Source organism: Echinops telfairi, unplaced genomic scaffold (assembly GCF_000313985.2).
Source record: "Echinops telfairi isolate 266 unplaced genomic scaffold, ASM31398v2 ScPeMD7_7467;HRSCAF=8505_1, whole genome shotgun sequence".
NCBI lineage: Eukaryota > Metazoa > Chordata > Mammalia > Afrosoricida > Tenrecidae > Echinops > Echinops telfairi.
The window spans coordinates 26,118,510-26,139,614 of record NW_022111368.1 but is presented as its reverse complement, the minus strand read 5'-3'; the positions used below and the strand labels follow the sequence as shown (position 1 = coordinate 26,139,614).

The 21,105-nt window shown below is 37.4% G+C and overlaps 1 protein-coding gene across 5 annotated transcripts in view; it reads right to left on the bottom strand.

The window, feature by feature from the left end:
* TSGA10 (testis specific 10) overlaps window positions 1-21,105 on the bottom strand; it is a 132,666-nt gene that overhangs the window by 12,835 nt on the left and 98,726 nt on the right. For all 5 annotated transcript variants that reach the window (XM_045283956.1, XM_045283957.1, XM_045283959.1 and 2 more), the window contains 2 exons: window positions 19,978-20,187; window positions 324-526 (listed from right to left, as the gene is read on the bottom strand). In XM_045283956.1, the coding sequence (XP_045139891.1) occupies window positions 324-526; window positions 19,978-20,187 (413 nt within the window). The remainder of the gene's footprint in view (window positions 1-323; window positions 527-19,977; window positions 20,188-21,105) is intronic.

Genomic DNA, 21,105 nt, shown 5'->3' with positions numbered 1-21,105 from the left:
AATCCTTCTAGTTTCAGAAATGCTTAACTTTTTTCTATTCTGATTGTATTTTCTAAAGGCAATATTTGGGTTCAGAGATTCTATCATACCCAAAGATTTCTTTGAAGCTACAAGGACGGTTAACCTTAAATGTAGATAAGGGGAAAGAACATATTAAAAATTAGTACTGAATGGTAAGTGACAAGATTTCTTATCTTTGGATTATTCTATGGCAATTGGGGAGGCAAATTATCTAAATTCAAGTTTTCAAATTCTACTAATTTATAAGTTACCTAAAATCTAATAAATATGACTTTATATTATTATATTGCTAACCAACTCACATTTTATTTTCTGCCAAACAAAGGTGTTCTTTAAGAAGCTGAATTTCAGATTCCTTTTCTTGAAGCGCTATCTGTGACTGATATTCTTTGTCTCGATTGGCCACCAGCAAAGCTTCTAGATTCTGCATGGAGATTCTCTCATTTGTCATCTGACTCCTGAGGAGTTCGATTTCAGAACGAGCTGAATCTAACTCATTCTCGATCTGTATAAGAACAATAAGATAGCTACATTTATTCCCGTTCGCTTACCCCATAAGAAGATAACACTTCCATGTTGTTATAAACGTATAACCTTGATATAAAATGTGTTCTCTGTCTTTACCAAATACCCACAGAGACATCAAGTCTTCCAATTCACATTTTAAGCAAGGAATATCTAATCCCAAACTGCAAATGATTTCTATTTTCAGCTTTATTTCCCCACATATATTCCTTAAGGACTGATATGGTGGTACCTGCACTACTTCTTGTCCTTAATTAGATGAGATATAAAGAATGTCATAAAGTCTGTAAGGAGTAAATGTTCATCTCCTATCTTGCATAAGCCTTTTTGAAAGTTATTTTGTGCCTAGTGTATACTCTGAAAGCCAATTGCTTCCTATTTCTTCAAAAGGAGAAAAACCAGGCATTGCTATTTATAGGAAAAAAAACAATCATTTTTACCGCATAATATTAATTATAAAGCATTCTAAATACTTCAGAAGAGTTATATGTAAAAAGACAAATTTAAACAGAACTCCAAGAAAACAGAAGTGAATCAAAATGAAATTATTGGTGGAGGGATAGGTAGGTAGGCAGTGAAAGGCAGGACTTTCTAGACTTTGATAATGATAGTAAGTTTCAACCACATAAAAAAATGAGCATTTTGATAGATAATAGAAACTTAACCAAAAAATTTAAGGGAAATAAACTCAGTAAATACAACAACAAGATTTAAAATCTTTTATTTAACATAAAACATCTGTTGTATAAAGAGCTCATATAAGTTGAGGAGATATATGGACTTATAGGACTATAGAGTTAATTTAAAAAGAAATAACAATTCCCTGCCCTGTAGAGTCTGCCCTGGAGCTGATAGAGCCACTATAAATTAACATTGAGCTGATGGCAGAGGAAGTGATGCTCCAGGGGGATGATTGATAATGTTCTCTAACATAAAATAACCATGATGTGTGTAACGTGGACCAGAGGCATATATAAACCATAGCTATATGAATGGATTGGGGGCTTGCACTTAATTTTAGCCCCAACTGAAGAAAAATTCATCCTTTTTACTTTGTTTTATTGAATCGGGAGTTAATACATATATCCTATAACTCCGTAGTTCAATCACATCAAGCAGTACTGTACACTTGCTGCCACAGTCAGTTTTCAAACACTCTTTTCCTTCTTGGACTCCTTGACATCGTCTCCCTTTTATCTCCTGTGTTAGTCTGGGTAGACTGGAGAAACAAATCCACAGAAACTCATATGTATATAAGAGAGAGTTTTATATAAAGGGTAAGTGTCCATTCAGAAAGCATCCCAACCCAGTGCTGTCCAAGCCCATAAATCCAACATTGGCCCATATGTCCGACACCATTCTACAAAGTCCTCCTCCATCTTACAAAACACATGCAATGATGCGGACTGCAGGAGGAAAGTTGAATCAGTGAGCGTGTAAGCATCTCAGTGCTGGCAGGGGTCTCCACTCGGCTGATCTAGCACCCATGGCTCCATCAGAGTAGGTCCATGTGGCTTCTCCTCAGGGATATCTCACGGGAAGAGAACCTTGCCAGCTGAAGCATGGAACTGGCTAAGGCCACTGCACCCTGGTTTGACCATTAGAAAGCAAGAGACCCGAGAACTAGAAAGGTGAGGCTCACCAAGCCATTGATCTCTCCGCCCTTCAGTTAATCCCATATGTGTTTATCAGCCAGGTTGGCACAATAAACCTTAAGTATCTCACCCACCCACCACCATCGCAACTGTACCCAGAAGCCCTTATTCTACTTGTTGTCCCTATAAGTTTCATCAATCCTGGGTTTCATATACCTAAAGTCAGAAAAACATATAACACAAATTCAAGAGGGTGACCCCCAATGACATAACACATCTGAGACAGACCCCAATATGAACAAACAAAAACCAAATACAGAAAATGTTGAAAACCAGATCTGGTCCAGCAGGCATCAAAGAGGGGATCAACTGACAAGGTTTAAACCATTCAAGTCAGGGTTATCCCTTTGATCTTCTGTACTCATCTCTCCACTTTGTTTAGTAACCGCTTTCCTCCCATCCCTCTATTATGGATAGAGGAAGATCACTGAAGGCTTATTTCCTATATAGTTCCCACAAATGTATCTTGGGCTCCCACTGTCATTTGCAAACTGGATTCTCACAATTTAGGCTCTGATACTATTCCCTCCTTCTACTTCAGATGATATTATTTACAATCTTTTAGTGAATGATAATGATGTGCTTCTTCCATGTGGAGTTAGTTGACATCTCGCTTAGATGGAGACAAGCCTTTAAGACCCCAGACACTATTTTATCTTATAGCTGGGCACCATCTAATTTCTTCACCACATTTTGCTATGGCACCCATATCTTCTGTGTTCCCTTCCTGAGGATGAGTAACACGCAGGGCCATGATGAAAGAATTAATCGTTCTTAAGTTGGAGCTAGGATTTAGTGCAAGTCCCAAACCCATTCCTGGATCTATGTTTTGTTTGTTTTTTTAATCTGCCTTTGGCCACCTTTCAAATCCTCCTTGTTAATTTATGGTGGCGAGCCATATCGATCATCTCCCTAGGATATAATAATCTCCTATTAATATTGTCTTTGATTACCCCCTGGTACTAATTTTCTAAAGCCCTGTTAAGAAAGGGATATTGGGCCAATATAGGCTAACTCTATATCACACAGTACCCAAATCATTCACTTGTACAGAATCAATCCTTTAATAACCATAACTGTGGCCCAATTTTTAAAAACTAAGAACAACAAACGCTGGAGAGGGTGTGGTGAGATAGAACTCTGATTCACTGCTAGTGGGCTTGTAAATATATACAGTCACTGGGAAAAGCAATGTGGTGATTCATAAAATAGATGGCAATTGAAATGCCATATGACCCAGCAATACCATTACTGGGTATATATCCAAAAGAAATGAGAAACAGGCCACAAACAGACAGATGATTTCCCCATGTTCATTGCAGCACAGCTAACAATAGCAAGAAGTTGCAAACAGCCTAAATTCTCATCAGTAGAAGATTGGATTGAAAAACTCTGGCACATACCCGCAATGGAATACTACACATCCCTTAAAAAGCCATGAAACTATGAAACACCTCACGATGTGGAGGGATCTGGAAGACATTTTGCTGAGTGAAGTTAGTCAATCACAAAAGGACAGATACTGTAGAGTCCACTGCTGTGGGAACAAGCAGCAGAATGGGCACAAGCTCAGGTTTGCAGGGCATCTAGTCTGCTGGTCAGGGGGACCATACGGCCTGCTAGAGAGTCTGACTGATGCCAATGAACCATACACCACCTGCCAGTTAAGGATTTGGAAAGTCACTTTGCCAAGGGTGCCTCGTGTCGGCAGGAATCAAATGGTCAAGGGAAGGAAAGGGATGGTGTCTACTGAGTGGCTGCCATGCAAAGCTCTGATGAGGTCCCCCTGGACAGGTAGACAGTCCTATCAGCGATATGAGGAATACTGCTGGGAAAAACAAATCAGGAGAGGGGAAAGGAAGAAAACACGTCTAGGGGAGCACAAATGTATGTCTCCTGGTAGGAGAAGAGAGAGAACCGACCTCCAGTTGGGGGTAGGGGTGGGGGTAGGTGGGGGGGGGGATGACTGAAATGCTTTGGGGGACACTATAGGGGAGTGTCCCTGGTGGTATGCACTGAATGGGCCACACTGATCCGGACTTCTGGGTACATCCAGACTGGGTGCTGTGGAACGCTGGGACATTGAATCTTGGATCTTCAATGCGCACAGTGTACCCCAGAGGCTGCATCAGTGAGGTCCAATGCGGAAACTCCATTGGGTTAACAGGTCTCTAACTTAGACACACATGTAACCTGAGTACTTAAGTCAGAAAAAAACATGGTGTCTGAGGAAGCAGAAGACAGCTGTACCAAGATTGTTAAACTGTTGGTAGGCAGACAACATGGTCTTGCTACACCAATGCTGTATTAAGATATGTATTATTCCAGCAAACCTGTGACTGACATTTTCAGTGATTATTACAGTATATTTTCTCTGACACAGAACAATGAATTGTTATGACATGGCCCTGTTTGATGCCTGATCTCATGAAGAGATCACTGAAGGCATGGGTGCTGTAGCACAGTGTAATGAAGGAACTACGGTATCCAGCTATCAGAAAGTCTAGCGCCTGGGGTCTTAAAGGCTTGCTTTCAAACAAGCAGCCATCTAAATGAGGTGGCAACTAAGTCCACATGGAAGAAGTAAACCAGCCTCTGTGATCCAAGGATTATAAATAACATAATCCAAAGCTAAAGGAGGAAATGACATCAGAGTTTAAATTGTGAACACCTAGTTTGGAGAAGATTACGGATGACAGGGGAAGACCCACATTTATTCACGGGGCCCACACATGGACTTAGCTTCCAGTAAAGTCCTCTGATCACAGTTGAGGGCTGTGACAAACCCTATTGTCAGACAGAGAGCATTGTAACGTTTATGGCAGATGTAGTTGGGTCAAAATACAATATCTTATCATTTGACCTGCCCTGTGACCCATTTTAAAGCTATTTCAATGATTTTTTTTATTTTTTATGAAGGTGAAATACATGTGGGTGAACCCCTGGTGCATCCCCTCTGACCATGGACCAGGGGTGTGAACAGCTTTGCCAACATGCAAAATGCATTGGAAAGTGGATTGTTACAGATGCAGTTAGGTTGAAATTTAGCACCTTATCACTTGATCTTCCTTGAGATCCATTTAAATTTGTTCTAGCTTGTAATATTTTCTGCTTTCTTTTCTATTGAGGTCTTTTTGTTTTACTTTGTTATTCTTGTTAGTTTTGTTGTTGTTTGTTTTTTAGTGTCTTTCTCTATTTGAAATCCAGGATAGTTAAGTCTATAGAGACAGTAGCTGGATTGATGGTTCCTTGGGGGTATGACAGGGAAAGTTGGGGGGAAAGGAGGCGCTAGTAATGATGAGTACAAGATAAAGAAAATGCTCTAAAACTGACTGTGGTGATGATTGTACAAGTCTTCTTGATGTGATTGAACTATTAAATTGTATGATATGTAAATTATATGCCAATAAAACTGTTGGGGAGAAAAAAGAAATACAACTAATTAGCAAGAATATTAAAAAAAAAAAGAGCATGATGCTATTTCTAGCCAGGAGTTTCTTAACCTTGAAATTGTTGCCATTTCAAATTGTATAATTGTTTGGTAAGAGCTGTCATAAATGTTAAGCAGCATCCCTGGCTTCTTACCCACTAAAATCCAGTAGCATTCACCTTCCTCAAGTCATGATAATAGAAAACTTATAAATACAGACAGATGTTGCTAAACATGCACCCGGGGTGAAATGTTTTGTAGTTGAACCGCACTGGTCTCCTCTGTCAAACCAGCAAATGTGTTGGTTTGTTGATGGGCAGTCTCATACACTTTGCAAGCTCAACCCCCTGCTATCGAGTCATTTCTGACTCCAGGCGACATTATAGGGCAGAGAAGAACTACGCCTCTGGGTCTGTGAGGCTGTAATTCTTTATGGGAGCCTGGTGAGTTCAAACTGTTGACTTTTCAGTTAGCATCCTAACTCATAGCCTGCTGTGCCAACAGGGCTTCTTAATTTGCAGGCAGGAATTTACAAATGAAGCATTTCCTGCCCCAACATTGTATGGTGCTTTAGGTAAAAGTTTACACAGTCCGTTGGTTTCCATCCAATAATTCATATACAGAGTGTTCTGTGACATTAGTTACTGTTTGTTCCCTGCCACAACGTACCAGCGTTCTCCTCCTGTGCATTTTGCCTGCTCTGTTTTCATCCCTCTAGTTTCCCTGCCCGACCTTCGCAATCCATCTTTGCTTTGGGGCAAATGGTGCCTGTTTGGTCTCGTTCCATCAAGGAGTGTCAGTCCCCAGTTGAAAGGATATCTCAGGACAATAGTGTCCCCAGTTCTTGAGTCATTCGTTTCTTTCATTTTCCTTGGTCCGGATGGGAGAAGACCAGTAGCTGTGCTTAGAGGGCAGCTTGCAAGCATTTGAGACAACAGATTCGCCTCGCTGCATTCATGAACTGTTAAGCACACACCAAGTCAAACTGGCCATTTTGGCATCCTCAAGAGACCCGATCATGGTCTTTTACATTTGTTTGCATTTTGGAAATAAAAAGAAGTCTAAAAGAGCAAGATCGGGGCTGTTGGGTGAGTGGAGTAGGGTTTCCTACTGAAATACTCATAGGACAGCCCTCCGTGTCCCCTAAAATGAACAGGTGCATTGTGTGTGTGTGTGGGGGGAAATCCTCAGGGCAAATTTCCTAGCCTTTCACCAGTAATGCAGTGTTCCCTTTCCTTAAATTATCCTGTGGCCTTTGGGAAACTCTATCAAGATTGCTCCATTGGTATACCACAAATAATTGTGATAATTGTGGTATTTGTTCTTTGTTCTATTAATATGGTACATTGCATTCACAAATTGTTCTGTGTTAAACCAACTTCATATTTCTAGAATACGGCTGACTTCATGTTACTGGGTTACATTTTCTGGTATTTTCCTGATAATGTTTACATTTATGTCCATAGTATGTTAGTCTGCCATTGGTTTTCCTTCTTTTTGATGCCTTTGTCTGGTTTAGGCATCAGGATGCTCCTGACCTCATTAAGTGGGTTAGGGAGTACCCTCTTCTCTTCTATTTTTTTGGGGGGGATTGTTCATGAACATTTTTCATTAATTCACCTCTAAACATTGGAAACATTGACTACAGGTCGTATGGCCACTTTTCTTTATGGTAGTTTTAAAATTGCCAATTCAATCTCTTTGATATAGATGTAGTCAGATTTTCTAGTCTTAAGTCCATTGCACTAGTTAAGATAGTTCTGTGAATTTGTTGATTGTGTCTAAATGATCTAATTTTGCCATGCAGTTAATCATATATTCCTTTACAATGTAGCTGCTGTTAGGTGCCATCTAATTGGTTCCAAGGCATAGCAATCCTGTGTGCACAACAGAATAAAGCAGCGCCCAGCCCTGTGCCACCCTCACAGGAAATAACACGTGTGAGTCCTTTGCGGCCAGTCTGTCTCATTGAAAGGCTTCATCTTTCTGTCTGAGTCTACACTTGCGCGAGCATAATGTCCTTCTCCAGAGAACAGCCGCTCCTGATAAAATGTCCAAAGTGGACATCGTTCTTTCATTTTCTATAAAGTTAGTGATTTCCCTTCCTTGATTCATTATTTTAGCAATTTGTTTTTTTTTCCCCTCTCTCTTTTCCTGTGTCAGTCTAGCTAAAGTTTTACTACTAATTTTGTTGATATTCACATAGAATGAAGTTTTTTTCTCCCTTTGTTCATTTCTCTTCTTGATTTCATTACATTCTACTCTGACTATTATTGCTTTCCTTCCCCTGACATTACCCGTCACATGCTCCCCTTTTCAGTGTCCAAGTGAAAGGTTTGACTAGTGATTGGGTAGCTTCATTTTATACACACACACACACACACACAATTAAAGACTCTAAATATACAATTACTCTAAATACTGCCTTAGCTGAACTTCATAGTTTATTGTGTTTTATAGCTTTATAGGCTTATTAGCATTTATCACTTCATTGTGTTTTCATCTTCACTAATTTCAAAATATTCCATTTTTTCCCTTTGGATTGCCTGCTTTGGTTCACTGGTGTGTGGTGTTTAATTTCCATAATTAACTTTATTATTTCTCATGTAAGTCTATGGTGGTTGGAGGACATACTTCATATTATTTCAATCTTTAGAAATCTACTGAGATTTATTTTATGGCCTACCATGAGTTATGGTCTATTCTGGAGAAGTTTCTATGAGTAATAGACTACTATTGTTTGGTTAAGTCTTCAATAGATTTGTAAGGTCTAATCTGTTTATAGTGATGTCCAAAGTTTTCTTGTTAATGTACCTATTATTGAAAGTGGGTATTGACATCTCCACTGATTATTTTTGGGTAGTCTAGTTATAGTGAAATATAGAAATGCTATTCCTATTTAGTGCTAGTTAACCCTCTTTTTAGTGCTGTTCATGTTTACATGTTACATCTCTATATATCCCACCCTCACAAATACTGCTTTAATTGATACTTTCAAGTTTTATGTATTTTGATGACATTGATGGAAGAAAGAGAGCAAATGGAGTTATAGTGTGTCTTGTATTAAACTTCTTGTAAACTAGTCCTGGCTTTCTTAATACCTTCATGTAGATTTATGTTGCCATCTGTTATGGACTGAATGGTGTTCCCCAAAATATGTGTTGACATCCTACCCACTATTCCTGAAAATAGGACACTGTTTGGAAAGAGGAGGTTTTCTTTCATATACTAATTAGGTCATCCTGCAGCCGGGTAGGCTTAAACCTGATTTCCCCTGAGTTACAAAGAAAGAAGAATAGGCTCAAAGACACACAATGGGGAACACAGACACTAGGGGATGCCAAAGGTCTACCGCCAAGGCACAATCCTCCCTTATCGTGGATGCCCTGATTTGAACTTCTTACCTCCAGAACTGTGGAGAAATACATTTCTCTCTTTAAAGGCACCGACTTGTGGTATTTCCCTTATGGTAGCAATAGGTACCTAAGACACTATTTGATGTCATTATCTTATTGATATACACTTTGTTTTCACCTTCTTCTTTGTGCTATTATTTTCATAAACATACTACATTTCTATTAACTAAATCCCAGCAATACAAGTATATATGCTCATCATATTATGCAACTGACTTTAAAGTTGTTTTTTATTATGTCCTCATTACTTTTACTGGTGTTGCTTTGTGTGTGTGTGTGTGTGTGTGTATTCAAAATACTGACCAGTGTCATTTGTTTTCAGCTTGAAGCATTTCTTGTAATATTTTGTGTAAAACATGTTTGATGGCAACAAATTCTATTTTTATCTGAAAATACTCATAAAATTCTCATCCAACAAAGTTTTCTTTCAGTATTTTGAATATGTAAACCCACTGCCTTATAGCATCTGCTGTTTGTGATGAGAAGTTAATTGCTACTTTTATGGAGGTTATTTTTTACATGACAAATGATTTTTCCTCTTGTTGCTTTCATGGGTGTTTTTTTCCTTTGATTTTCAACATTGTGTCAACAGTGTGCCTGGATTTCAATCTTTTATGCTGATTATACTTATAATTCATTGAAATTTAGATATGTATACAAAATTTTTTCAGCAAATTTTGGATAGTTTCTGTCATTATTTCTTTGAGTAAGTTTGTATTTCTTGCTCTCTCTCTCTCTCTTCTGTCCTACTGGTATACTGCCTTACAATGTATATTGGCCAAAAAGGAAAAGAAAAGAAAGATGTAGATTGGCATGCTTTCTAGCATGTCAAATTTCTTTGACATTCTAATTATAAATTATAAAAGACCATATAATTGCATATTTCTTCTTTTCTTAATTGATTTTAAAAGCTATTGCATGCAAATACCTTCATATATATAATTGTATTGCTGTGACTATAACATAGAACAACAGCACAAAGAAGGCACGTGGAATTAAAGGTTTTTAAAATTGGGTCTGGGTTCCCCCCCACCCCCGTTCTTCAGATTATGTCATATCTATCTATCTTCTTGTTCATTTATTTTTTTCTTCTGCAAGCACAAACCTATTGTTGAGACCCTCCAACAATTTCATTTCACTTATTTTACTTTTCAAGTCATTTCTATTTGCCTCTAAAATTTCTATATATTTTAATGCTCTTAATAGGTATTGTCATTGTGACTTCTTTAAATGTGGTTGCCTTTAATAACATTTAGATACACCTGTTTTAAAGTCTGCTGAGGCCAAGATCTGGGCCCTCTCAAGGGCATTTATTTTGCTGGCTTTACTTTTCCTGTAGATAGCTCACACTTCACAATTTCTTTGCATTTCAAATTTCTTGGTTGTTGCTGAAAATTGGATGTTTTGTATAATATACTATAGCAACTCTGAATATTGATTACCTGACCGTGAGCTTATTGTGAATGCTGCTTGTTTGTTGTGAATATTGCCTGTTGCCTTTTTTCTTTAGTGTCATGGCTGGACTATTTGCAATGAGTTTATTTCTCTTACGGTGTATAATCTCTGATGTTGTTCTCCAAGGCATATGCAGTCATCCTGGTCCCCTTCCCCTCATCTCATGGACATACATCTAGTCACACTAACCCTTCCCCTCAGGATGACAGTTGATTTAGTAGGATTTTCTTTGACCATCTTACATGTCCATGAAGTCCATCTGAAGTTTCTAGCTATCTTCCTCTATTGGAATCATACCCCACTGTTTATTTTCACTAATTGATAGCTGATTGTTGTATTGTTTCTGAAAAAGCCATGGGGACATCGGTAGCTTCACCGTTTGATCCAAGTAAATCCAAGTTCTTTGCACAGGTAGTTGGTAGACATACATCCATCCCTTGAATGGGAGGTCTCTATGGCAGTGGGTCTGGGTTTTTTTTTGTTTGTTTGTTTTTGTATTTAATTTTCCAGATCCTTGGTCTAACCCCAGGAAGGTTCTTCTTAGCTGTGCTTTTTGTGGTTCTCTTAAAATTCTAAGTAGTGCATATTTTTGTTTTATTATATATTTTTGTTGTCATTATATAGCTACTCATTTCTCTTAATTGTGGAGTATCACTTTTTTAAAGCTCTTTGAGTGTACGAGGAGGTATCAGAAACCAAAAAACAACGGATTTTTTCCCCCAAAAGCTATGTATTTAACTGTTGTTTTTTGTTTGTTTTTTTTTTCTCAAAACAACCTTATCACCTTCAAAGTACTCTCCATTACATTTAATACATTTTTCAAATCTTCGACTCCATTTTTGGAGACATTTTTCTAACATATCTGTTTGGATGGCTGATAGCACCTCCCTCGTTTTTGTTTTGTTTTCTTTTTCTTCACCTCTTCTATGTCATCAAATCACTGTCCTTTCATGTCTCTCTTCATTCTCGGAAACAAAAAGAAGTTGCATGAAGTGAGGTCAAGTGAGTAAGGTGTGTAGGGCAAGAGAGGCAAGCTGTTTTTGCCAAAAATGGGTGCACTGAGATGGTTGTATGAGCAGGTTCATTGTTGTGGTGGCAAAACCAGTCCCCCATCTGCCACAAATCAGGCCTTTTTTGTCACACACTGTAACGCAATCTTTTTGGAATCTGTAAATAGAAAGCTTGATTAACAGGCTGGCCTGGTAGAACGAATTCCAAATGCACCGTGAGTTGACATTTTTGTCCATTCAGGGTGTTGACCGATATCAAGAATGAGGTTTGTCATCAATCAACATTTCATTCACCCTTTTTGAAATGAGAAAACCACTCATACACTTGAGTTTTTCCCAAAGCGTTGCTCTTGAAAGCTATGTTCAATATCACAACAGTTCTGTGGTATTTTTCCTGAGCAGGAAACAAAAAATTCACAGCCACACACTGTTCTCTAAAATCGGCCATCACACACACACACAAATAACCCGAGGTTTGAGTGAAACTGCTTATATGAAAAAAATCACTGTGACCAGAGAGAACCTTTCCAGGTGACAACATTGGGTGCACTGACTCAAAGCGAGTTCCTCAAGGCTCACCTAGCAGGAAGAATGTGTTCTATGAAAGCTCTGCCCAGGAGAGCGTTTCCCCATGTTTTGGGGGGGTACCCCCTCGTATGTGACCTGTATCTCAATAGAACCCTTTTAAAAAGAAGTCTCATTTCAAAAAGGTTCCAAAATCCCTTATTCTAGTATTTTATATCATTTTTATAGGAAATTAAGGAGATATAATCTTTTGCCTTTACCCTGTCCTCTCCCATGTAAAAATATTTGAGTGATTGTAGAGATGAAATGCGATTCAACATTAGGAAGATCAATCATTATAATTCATTGCATCAACAGGCTAATGAAAAAAAATGTTCGTGTTAACTGAAGTAAGAAAAAATAATTTATTAAAATTCAATATGAACTCATACTAAAAAGTTTTCTGAAACAGAAGAATAAAATTTATCTTATTCAACTTGATAAAGAACATCTACAAAGAAACCTGTAGACATATTATTCTTAATGGGGAAAAACTGAATGGTGTCTCTCTAAGATATGGAACAGGAAAGAATGTCCTACCTCACCATTGTTACTCAATGAAGTACTGGAAGTTCTAGATAGTGCAATAAATAAAGAAAAGGCATACATATTAGAAATGAAACAATTAAACTGTCCACATTTGAATATAGCATGATTGTCTATGTTAACCATCTGATAGCATCTATAGAAAAACTTCTAGAACTAATAAGTGAATTTAGTGAGACTACAGACTATAAGACAGACACTCAAAACTCCCATCTATTTCCATAGACTAATGATGAAAATATAATACTAAAAAAATAAAATAGAGTATACTGGTAATTGATATTAGCAAAAATAAAAGAAAGAAATAAGTTTAAATTGAATCAAACTAAATAGCATGAATGAGAGAAATCAAAGATCTAAATAAAGGAAGGATATACTATGTTCATAAATTAGAAGCATTAAGATAGTAGATGTCAATTCTTCTCAAATTCATATACCAGTTTTACCATAAGTCATATGAAAACAATAGCAATATAGTTTAGACACAGACAAAATTACTCAATTACTCTAGAATTTATATGAAGAGTCAAAAGACCTAGAAAAGCTAAAATAAATTTGAAAAAGAAGATGAATAAAATAAATGTCTATCTGACTTGAAGAGTGACTACAAGCTACAGAAATCCATATTGTGTGGTACTGGTAGAGGAATAGTCTCATAGATCCATGCAAAACATCAGAGAACCCCAAAATAAACACTCAAATATATTAAATTTATTTTGACAAAAGTATAAAATCAATTCAATTGAATTGAAGATAGAACAGTACTAGAGCCATTAGAAATACAAAAGCAAAACAAAACAAAACCTTGATATGAATCTATAGCTCACACTTCATACAAAAATTAACTCAAAATCAATAATTAAATGTGACACATAAAACTATAAAAGTTACACAAAGAATTCATAGACTTAACACCACAAGTATAATCTGTGAAAGAAAACAATCCACTGAACTTCATCAAAATCCAACTTTTTTGCTCTGTGAAAGATTCTGTTAAGAAGGTGAAAGATAATCCACATAGTGAGGGAAAACATTTATAATCAACATATCTGATAAAGGACTGGTTACGTGGAAGACACAAAGAACTTGCAAACAGAACCTTAAAAAGATAAACCATCCCATTGGAACACAGACAAATGGCATGAAGACACATCACTGAAGATGTGCAGATGGCAAGTAATCACATGGAAGATACTCAACTTCATTGGTCATAACAAAGTACACACTACATATTACACAATATGTAATACGGCACTGCACACATTGTCAAAAAGAACATTGAAAAGTCCATTATGAAGTACAATGCTGTCTGTGAGAGGGTTATAGTTATCTGCCTTCAAGGAAATTCAATCAATGCAACCATTATTCCAATTTATGCACCAACCACGAGCCCGCAATAAAATGATTTAAAAGAGGGGGGAAATAAAAGAAATTGAAGAATTCTACTAATGACTTTAGTCAGAAAGTGACTGAACATGCAATAAAGATGCACTGACAGTTTTTGGTGATTGGAATGCAAAAGTTGGAAACAAAGAGGAAGAAACAGTAGTTGGAAAATATGGTCTTGATGATAGAAATGAAGTTGGAGATCGCATGATAGAATCTTGCAAAACCAACAACTTGTTCATAGCAAATACCTTTTGTCAACAACACAAAAGGTGACTATACACATGTTCTTCCCCAAATGGAGTTCACAGAAATCAAATTGAGTACATCTGTGGGAACATACAATGAAGAAGCTCAATATCAGCAGCTAAAACCAAAGCAGGGGCTGATATATGGAACAGTTACTCGTATGTAAGTTCCAGATAAAGCTGAAGACAATAAAACAAGTGCATGAGAGCCAAAATACAACCTTGAGTCTATCCTACTTGACTTTTGAAAGCATCTCAAGAACCGATTTGATGCATTGAACACTAAAGACTAAAGACCTGATGAGCTATGGGTGGACATCAAGACCATCATTCATGAAGAAAGCAAACGGTCATTAAAAAGACAGGAAAGAAAGAAAATATTAAAGTGGATGTCAGAAAAAACTCTGAAATTTGCTATTAACTGTAGAGTAGCTAAAGCAAATGAAAGAGAGGATGAAGACAAAGGGTTGAATAGATCGACAGGGGGACGAACAACAGAAAAGTGGGTGAAGGGTGATAGAGGACAATGTAAGATATGAAAATAATAATCTATAACTTATCAAGGGTTCAAGGGGGTGAGTAAGGGAGGAAGGGGAGAATGAGAAGCTGATATCAAGGGCTCAAGTAGAAAGAAAACGCTTTGAAAATGATGATGGCAACATATGTGCTCAACACAATGGATGAATGTAGGGATTTTGATAAGAGATGTAAGACTCTCAATAAAAATATTCAATTTAAAGGAAAAAAATTTCCAAGGACAGTGCAAGAAGACAAAGGCAAATATAATGAAATGTGCAAAGACTTAGACTTAGAAAACCAAAGGGAAGAATATTTGCTCAGCATATCTGAAATTGAAAAAACTCAAGAAAAAGTTCAAGCCTCGAGTTGCAATCTTGAAAGATTCTATGGGCAAAATATTGAATGATGCTATCAATGTGAATGAGGGGGAGTGCAGAGTGGAGACCCAAATCCTGCCTTTATATAGACAATTGGACATCCTCTTATAGAAGGGTCACAAGGAAGAGACAAGCCAGTCAGGGTACAGTATAGCACAGGGTACAGTATAGCCAGTCAGGGTACAGTATGGCAGGGTACAGTAAAGCATACAACTTTCCTCTAGTTATTTAATACTTCCTTCCCCCACAATCATGATGCCAATTCTAACTTACAAAACTAGCTAGACCAAAGCATGTACATGGGTACAGATAAGAGTTGGAAACACAGGGAATCCAGGACAGATAGATAAACCCCTGGGGACCAGTGGTGGGAGTGGCAATACCAGGAGAGTAGAGGGGAGAGAGAGGGAACCGGTCACAATGATCTACCTATAGCTTCCTCCCAGGGGAACAGACGGCAGAAAAGTGGGTGAAGGGAGACGTCAGGCAGTGTGGGATGTGAAAAAAATGTATGAATTATCAAGGGTTCATGAGGGAGAGAGAGTGGGGAAGGGAGGGGGAAAATGAGGAGCTGATGCCAGGGGTTCAGGTGGAGGGAAAATATTTTCCCTCAATACAAATGTGCTTGACACAATGGATCTATGTATGGACTGTGATGAGGGCTGTATGAGACCCCCCCCAACAATTATTTTTTTTAAGAGAGAAAATATATATATTGAATGATGCAGGAAGCATCAAAAGAAGATGGAAAGAATACACAGAGTCACTGTGCCAAAAGGAACTAGTTGACATTCAACACTTTCAAAAAGTAGCATATGAACCAATGGTGCTGAAGGAAGAAGTGCAAGCTGCACTGAAAGCATGAGCCAGAAACAACGTTCTGGGACTTGATGGGATGCCAATGGAAAGGTTTCAGCAAACTTATGAAGCACTGGAAGCATTCACTTATCTAAGACAGGAAATTTGGAATACAATTACTTGGCCAACTGACTGAAAGAGGTCCATTTTGGGGCCCATTCCAAAGAAAGGTGGCCCAACGGAATGCTCAAACTATAGAACAATATTAATGATGTCACAGGCAAGTAAAATTTTACTTAAGCTCATGGTTGAACAAGAATGGTTGAAGGGAACTGCCAGAAGTTCAGGCAGGATTCAGAAGAGGACATGGAATAAGGAATATCATTGTGGGTGTCAGACAGATGTTGGCTCAAAGCAGAGACTACCAGAAAGATGTTTACTTGTATTTCATTGACTATGGAAAGGCATTCGACTGTGTGGACAATAATAAACTATGGATAGCCTGAAGACGACTTCGTATTACACACTTTGGACACTTTGTCAGGAGAGACCAGTCCCTGGAAAAGGACATCAAACGTGGTAAGGTGGAGGGAAAGAGAAAAAGGCCCTCAGGGAGATGGCTCGACACAGTGGCTGCAACAATGGGCGTAGGAATAGTTGTGAGAATGGGACAGGACTGTGCAGGGTTTCTTTCTGTTCTGTAAGGGGTTGTTATGAATTGGAACTGACTTGGTGGCACTTAATAAAAACAACAACACTACACACACAGAGTGACTAAATTAAAAAATATTGACAGCAACAAAAGTTTGCAAGGATGCTAAGAAACTGAATCGCATATTACTGGTGGGAATACAATATGGTACAGACACTGTACCATTTCCCAAAATATTTGGGATTTTTTTTGCTAATTTCTTTTTAAAATGAATTATATTGCATTATTGTTAGGTGCCATGGAGTTGGTTCTGACCCATAGTGACTCCATACACAGCGGAATGAAACACTGCATAGTTTGCACCATCCTCACAATTGTTCCTATCGCTGATCCCATTGTGCTGCTACAGTGTCCATCCACCTCCTTGAGGGCTTTCGACTCCTTTGCTGTCCTTCTCCGGGGAATAGTCTCTCCTGACAACATGTCCAAAGTATGTAAGCTGAAGTCCTGTCATCCTTGCTTCTAAGGAGCATGCTGACCATACTTCTTCCAATACAGATCGGTTTGTTAGCAGTCCATGGTATCTTTAATATTCTTCATCAGCACAATTTAAATTCAGGTTCTTCTTCAGTCTTCTTTATGGAATGTCCAACTTTCTCATGTATATGAGGCAATGGGAAACATCATGGGTTGGGTCGGGGTACCTTAGTCCTCTAAGTTAACAGCCTTGTTTATCAATACTCTAAATAGGTCTATATAAATGCCTCGGAGTGACATTTTTGGGTTATATGGTAGTTGTATGGGAGTTCATAGTTTGGGGTTATATGGTAGTTCATATGAAAACTGAATCATACTACTACCAAAATTTTCACTCCTGGGTGTTTACATAGAAATGAAAGTTTATGTTCATGCAAAAACCTGTACATGATTGTTTATAGTAGTTTGATTTGAATATATAGAAAGTGAAAACAATACAGGTACTTCTCATGGATGAATGGCTAAACAAATCATGGTATACCAATAGTATGGAATACTGCTCAGCAATGAAAAGGAACAAATTGTTAGTACTGTAACAGCCTAGATTGGTCTCCAGAGACTTATACTGAGTGAAAAATACCAACCTCAAACATATTATATGACATTATTTATGTAATTGTTTTGAGATGATAAAATTGTAGAAACAGAACACAGATTAGTAGTTGCCAGAGATTAAAGAAGATTTGAGGGAGAAGGAAAGGGGAACTACATACAACATGAAGAATCCTCTTTGGAAATGGTTTCTCTTTTTACTATATTGATAAGGAATATCCTGATTGTGACATTGTAGTTTAATTTCGCAAAATGCTATTATTGAAGAAAAGCAGGTAAAAATATATGATATTTCTTATTATTATTACAATTGCATGTGAAACTACAATTATCTCAAAATCAAAAGTTTAATTAAAAAAGAAACAGAGATAATAAAATGATCTTGGAACTCAAGGTTACTTATATAAAGATATATATATATATATATATAAATGATTTGTAGGGCATACATTTAAATTGATATCATGAATATTTTAAAGCACTATGAGAATAGGAAACAACATTTTAATTAAATCAACAAACCTTGGGACTAATCATCTTTAAAATATCAAAAATAATATGGACCAAACTTCATATATATTCCTGCTGTTAAAGGTAATGATTCTAAATCTTAAGGAAGATTGTTAGACTAGATTTCGTGATGGTGTATTATTATTTTTACAGTTCTGTAATGATAGTATTGTTTCACTTGTAATGATAGCACATATTACTTTTCCCATTTGAAAATATGGAGTTAAAAATGTGTTTAAAGAAAAAAATAAAAAGCATTGTTTGAATTGCTAAAAAAATATATATATAAATGTAAAGACTGAGAATTCTGATATGTACTGAAATATTAGCAGTGGTTTCTAATGTACTGAAATATTAGCAGTGGTTTCTAATACATAATGAATTAAAATATAATAATCTCAAAGGGTTTGGTAAACACAATTAAATTTATTGGCATTTCAATTACATAACACAACTGCTCTACGTATATTCTTAACATTTGGGGTCCATCTGTTTCTCCAGATTATCTCCAGTCAGTTCTTCCACTGTCAGTTACTTACCATTCACTTAAGAATGAACCCTTACTTTCCTAGACCTCCGTATCACTGCCTGTTCTGTTGTTTCCTGCTTCATCACATCTGAGTTCAGTAGTATCTCCTGTGAACTTCTCCCTAATATACCTCTAGGCCAATAGGAATCCCTACGCTTCAGTAAAATATTCATCTAAAATTATTTGTATTTCATTTAGATGAAAAAATTTCATCTAAAATCATTTGTGCTGGGAGGTCTTTGACGGGGTTTGTACCCTTTGAACATGATTTTCCCAGAGGCAAGCACAATGTCAGACATACAGCAGATATAATCAACTGGATTATAGTTTTGAAGAACACCAGTCAACTACTAAAAAATGAAGATTTAGTTTAACAGAATAGCATTACAGTTACAATTGAACTGTGAAAGCCACAACATGGTTCTCTAATTGCTATGTCAGTGTGTTGTACAATCCTCCTGGCTAAAAGTAAATGCAAAGGACATGCTCAAAGGTGGAGTTTCTGCTACGTTCTTGAATTGTTTGGAACACAGTTATCATAAATTAATATTTGGATTTTAAAATAAGAAGTTGGAAGACATGGCTTGATGTAATGCTTTATAAAAATGTTGCTTCTCAGGACCCAGGGTCTCTGCACTGGGAATCTCCTAGACCCAGAGGAAAATTGAGACAAAATACACAGAGAGCTCCAGGTGATGACTGGCCCCAGGATTTTGTGACAAGGACCTTCCCTCAGAGCGGACACATGGGGAGAAAGTCTTCTGTTAGCGGTAGTGCCCTGAATTTGAACTTCTGGTTTCCTAAACTGAGTGAGAATAAATCCCTGTTGGCTAAGGTCACTTAATCGTGACGTGTCTCTATTTGTATCAGCCTTAAAGGAGACTGATGCAAAATTTAGGAAGAGGAACTCCAAACTGGAAAACAAAAGTAAGGATGCTCACTCATTTGTTTTTTCACAACTTTAAAATGGGCACAGACATAAATATTACTCAGTGAACACAGCATCTAAATGTCATGTTGGAAATCAAATGGGATTTAGAAGACTGTAGTTAAACATTGTGCTATTAGCCATAAGACTGGCAAATCAAAACCACCAACTCCTCCCAGAGAAAAAAATGAGTCTGTCTGCACCTACAGAGATTACTGTCTTGGAAATTCTTTTTCTTTAAATGTTGCTTCTCTGAAGCTGTAGCAATTGACAGTTTAATAAGGAATTTTTTACAAACCTTGAAATATGTGTTACGTACCATTTCAATTTCTTGATCTTTAGCAATCAGCTGCCGATTAAGAAGCTCTTTGCTTGAGTCCAGTTTAATGCAGAGTTCCCTTGTGGAAGACAAATCTGCAAGCGCAGACACTTTTTCAAACTGAACCTTCTGAAGCTCCTCTTCCATCTTTACAACAGACTTGTGTAACGTACAAATCTGGGACTTGTAAGACCTTTCTGCATTTAAGTGCTGCAAATGCAAGATTATTATTTTATATAAGCATATGAATTTGAAAACAGTTGCAACATGAAAAACAAAGTGGGTTAAATCTCTTAATGATAGTGCACTCAGACAATGAAGATTTTTAGTAGCTCTAGTTAATAAGAGTATGCATAAAACACTCAGGAAAGATAAGTTCAGTCCTGAGATTTCCATAAATTTGAGCAGGTGATCAACTGATTATTCTTTTTAATTTGCTTTTAAAAGTATGTCATCCCACTTAAAAAGTCTCCATCCCCAAAGCATGTTGAGGTATATGCATTTGTTCTATAGTGCTAACCATACTTGTCACAATTTCAAATTTATCTAAGTAAAAATCTTGTTAAAGACAAAGATTATCTATTGTTTCATTCACAAAACTAATGTTATAACAATCTTAATATGACAAAATTTGGACTGATAACTCTCTTATGAGTATCTCTAGAGGGAAGCTATTAAGGGTAAGCATAAATTAAGCATGCACTGACACACACGCAGGCACCCAGACACTTTGTTGTTGGGTGCTGCCCAGTTGGTTCCAACGACTAGCAGCCCTATGTGCAATAGAACAAAACACTTTCTGGTCCAGCACCAGTTTCACAATCATTGCTGGGTTTGAGCCCATTGCACAGCCACTGTGTCAATCCCTGTCATTGAGGGGCTTCCTCTTTTTCACTGACCTCCAACTGTATGAAGCATGATGTCCTTCTACATAGACTGGTCCCTCAGATGAAGAGGCCCAAAATACGTGGGGAAAAGATTCTCACCAGGAGAGTGTAAGAGGCCTGGTAGGGTGTGATCAAGGGTAATGTAACCAAGAGGAATTACTGAAACCCAAATGAAGACTGAGCATGATAGTGGGACAGGAGGAAAGTCAAGGGAAATAGAGGAAAGAGCTGGGAGGCAAAG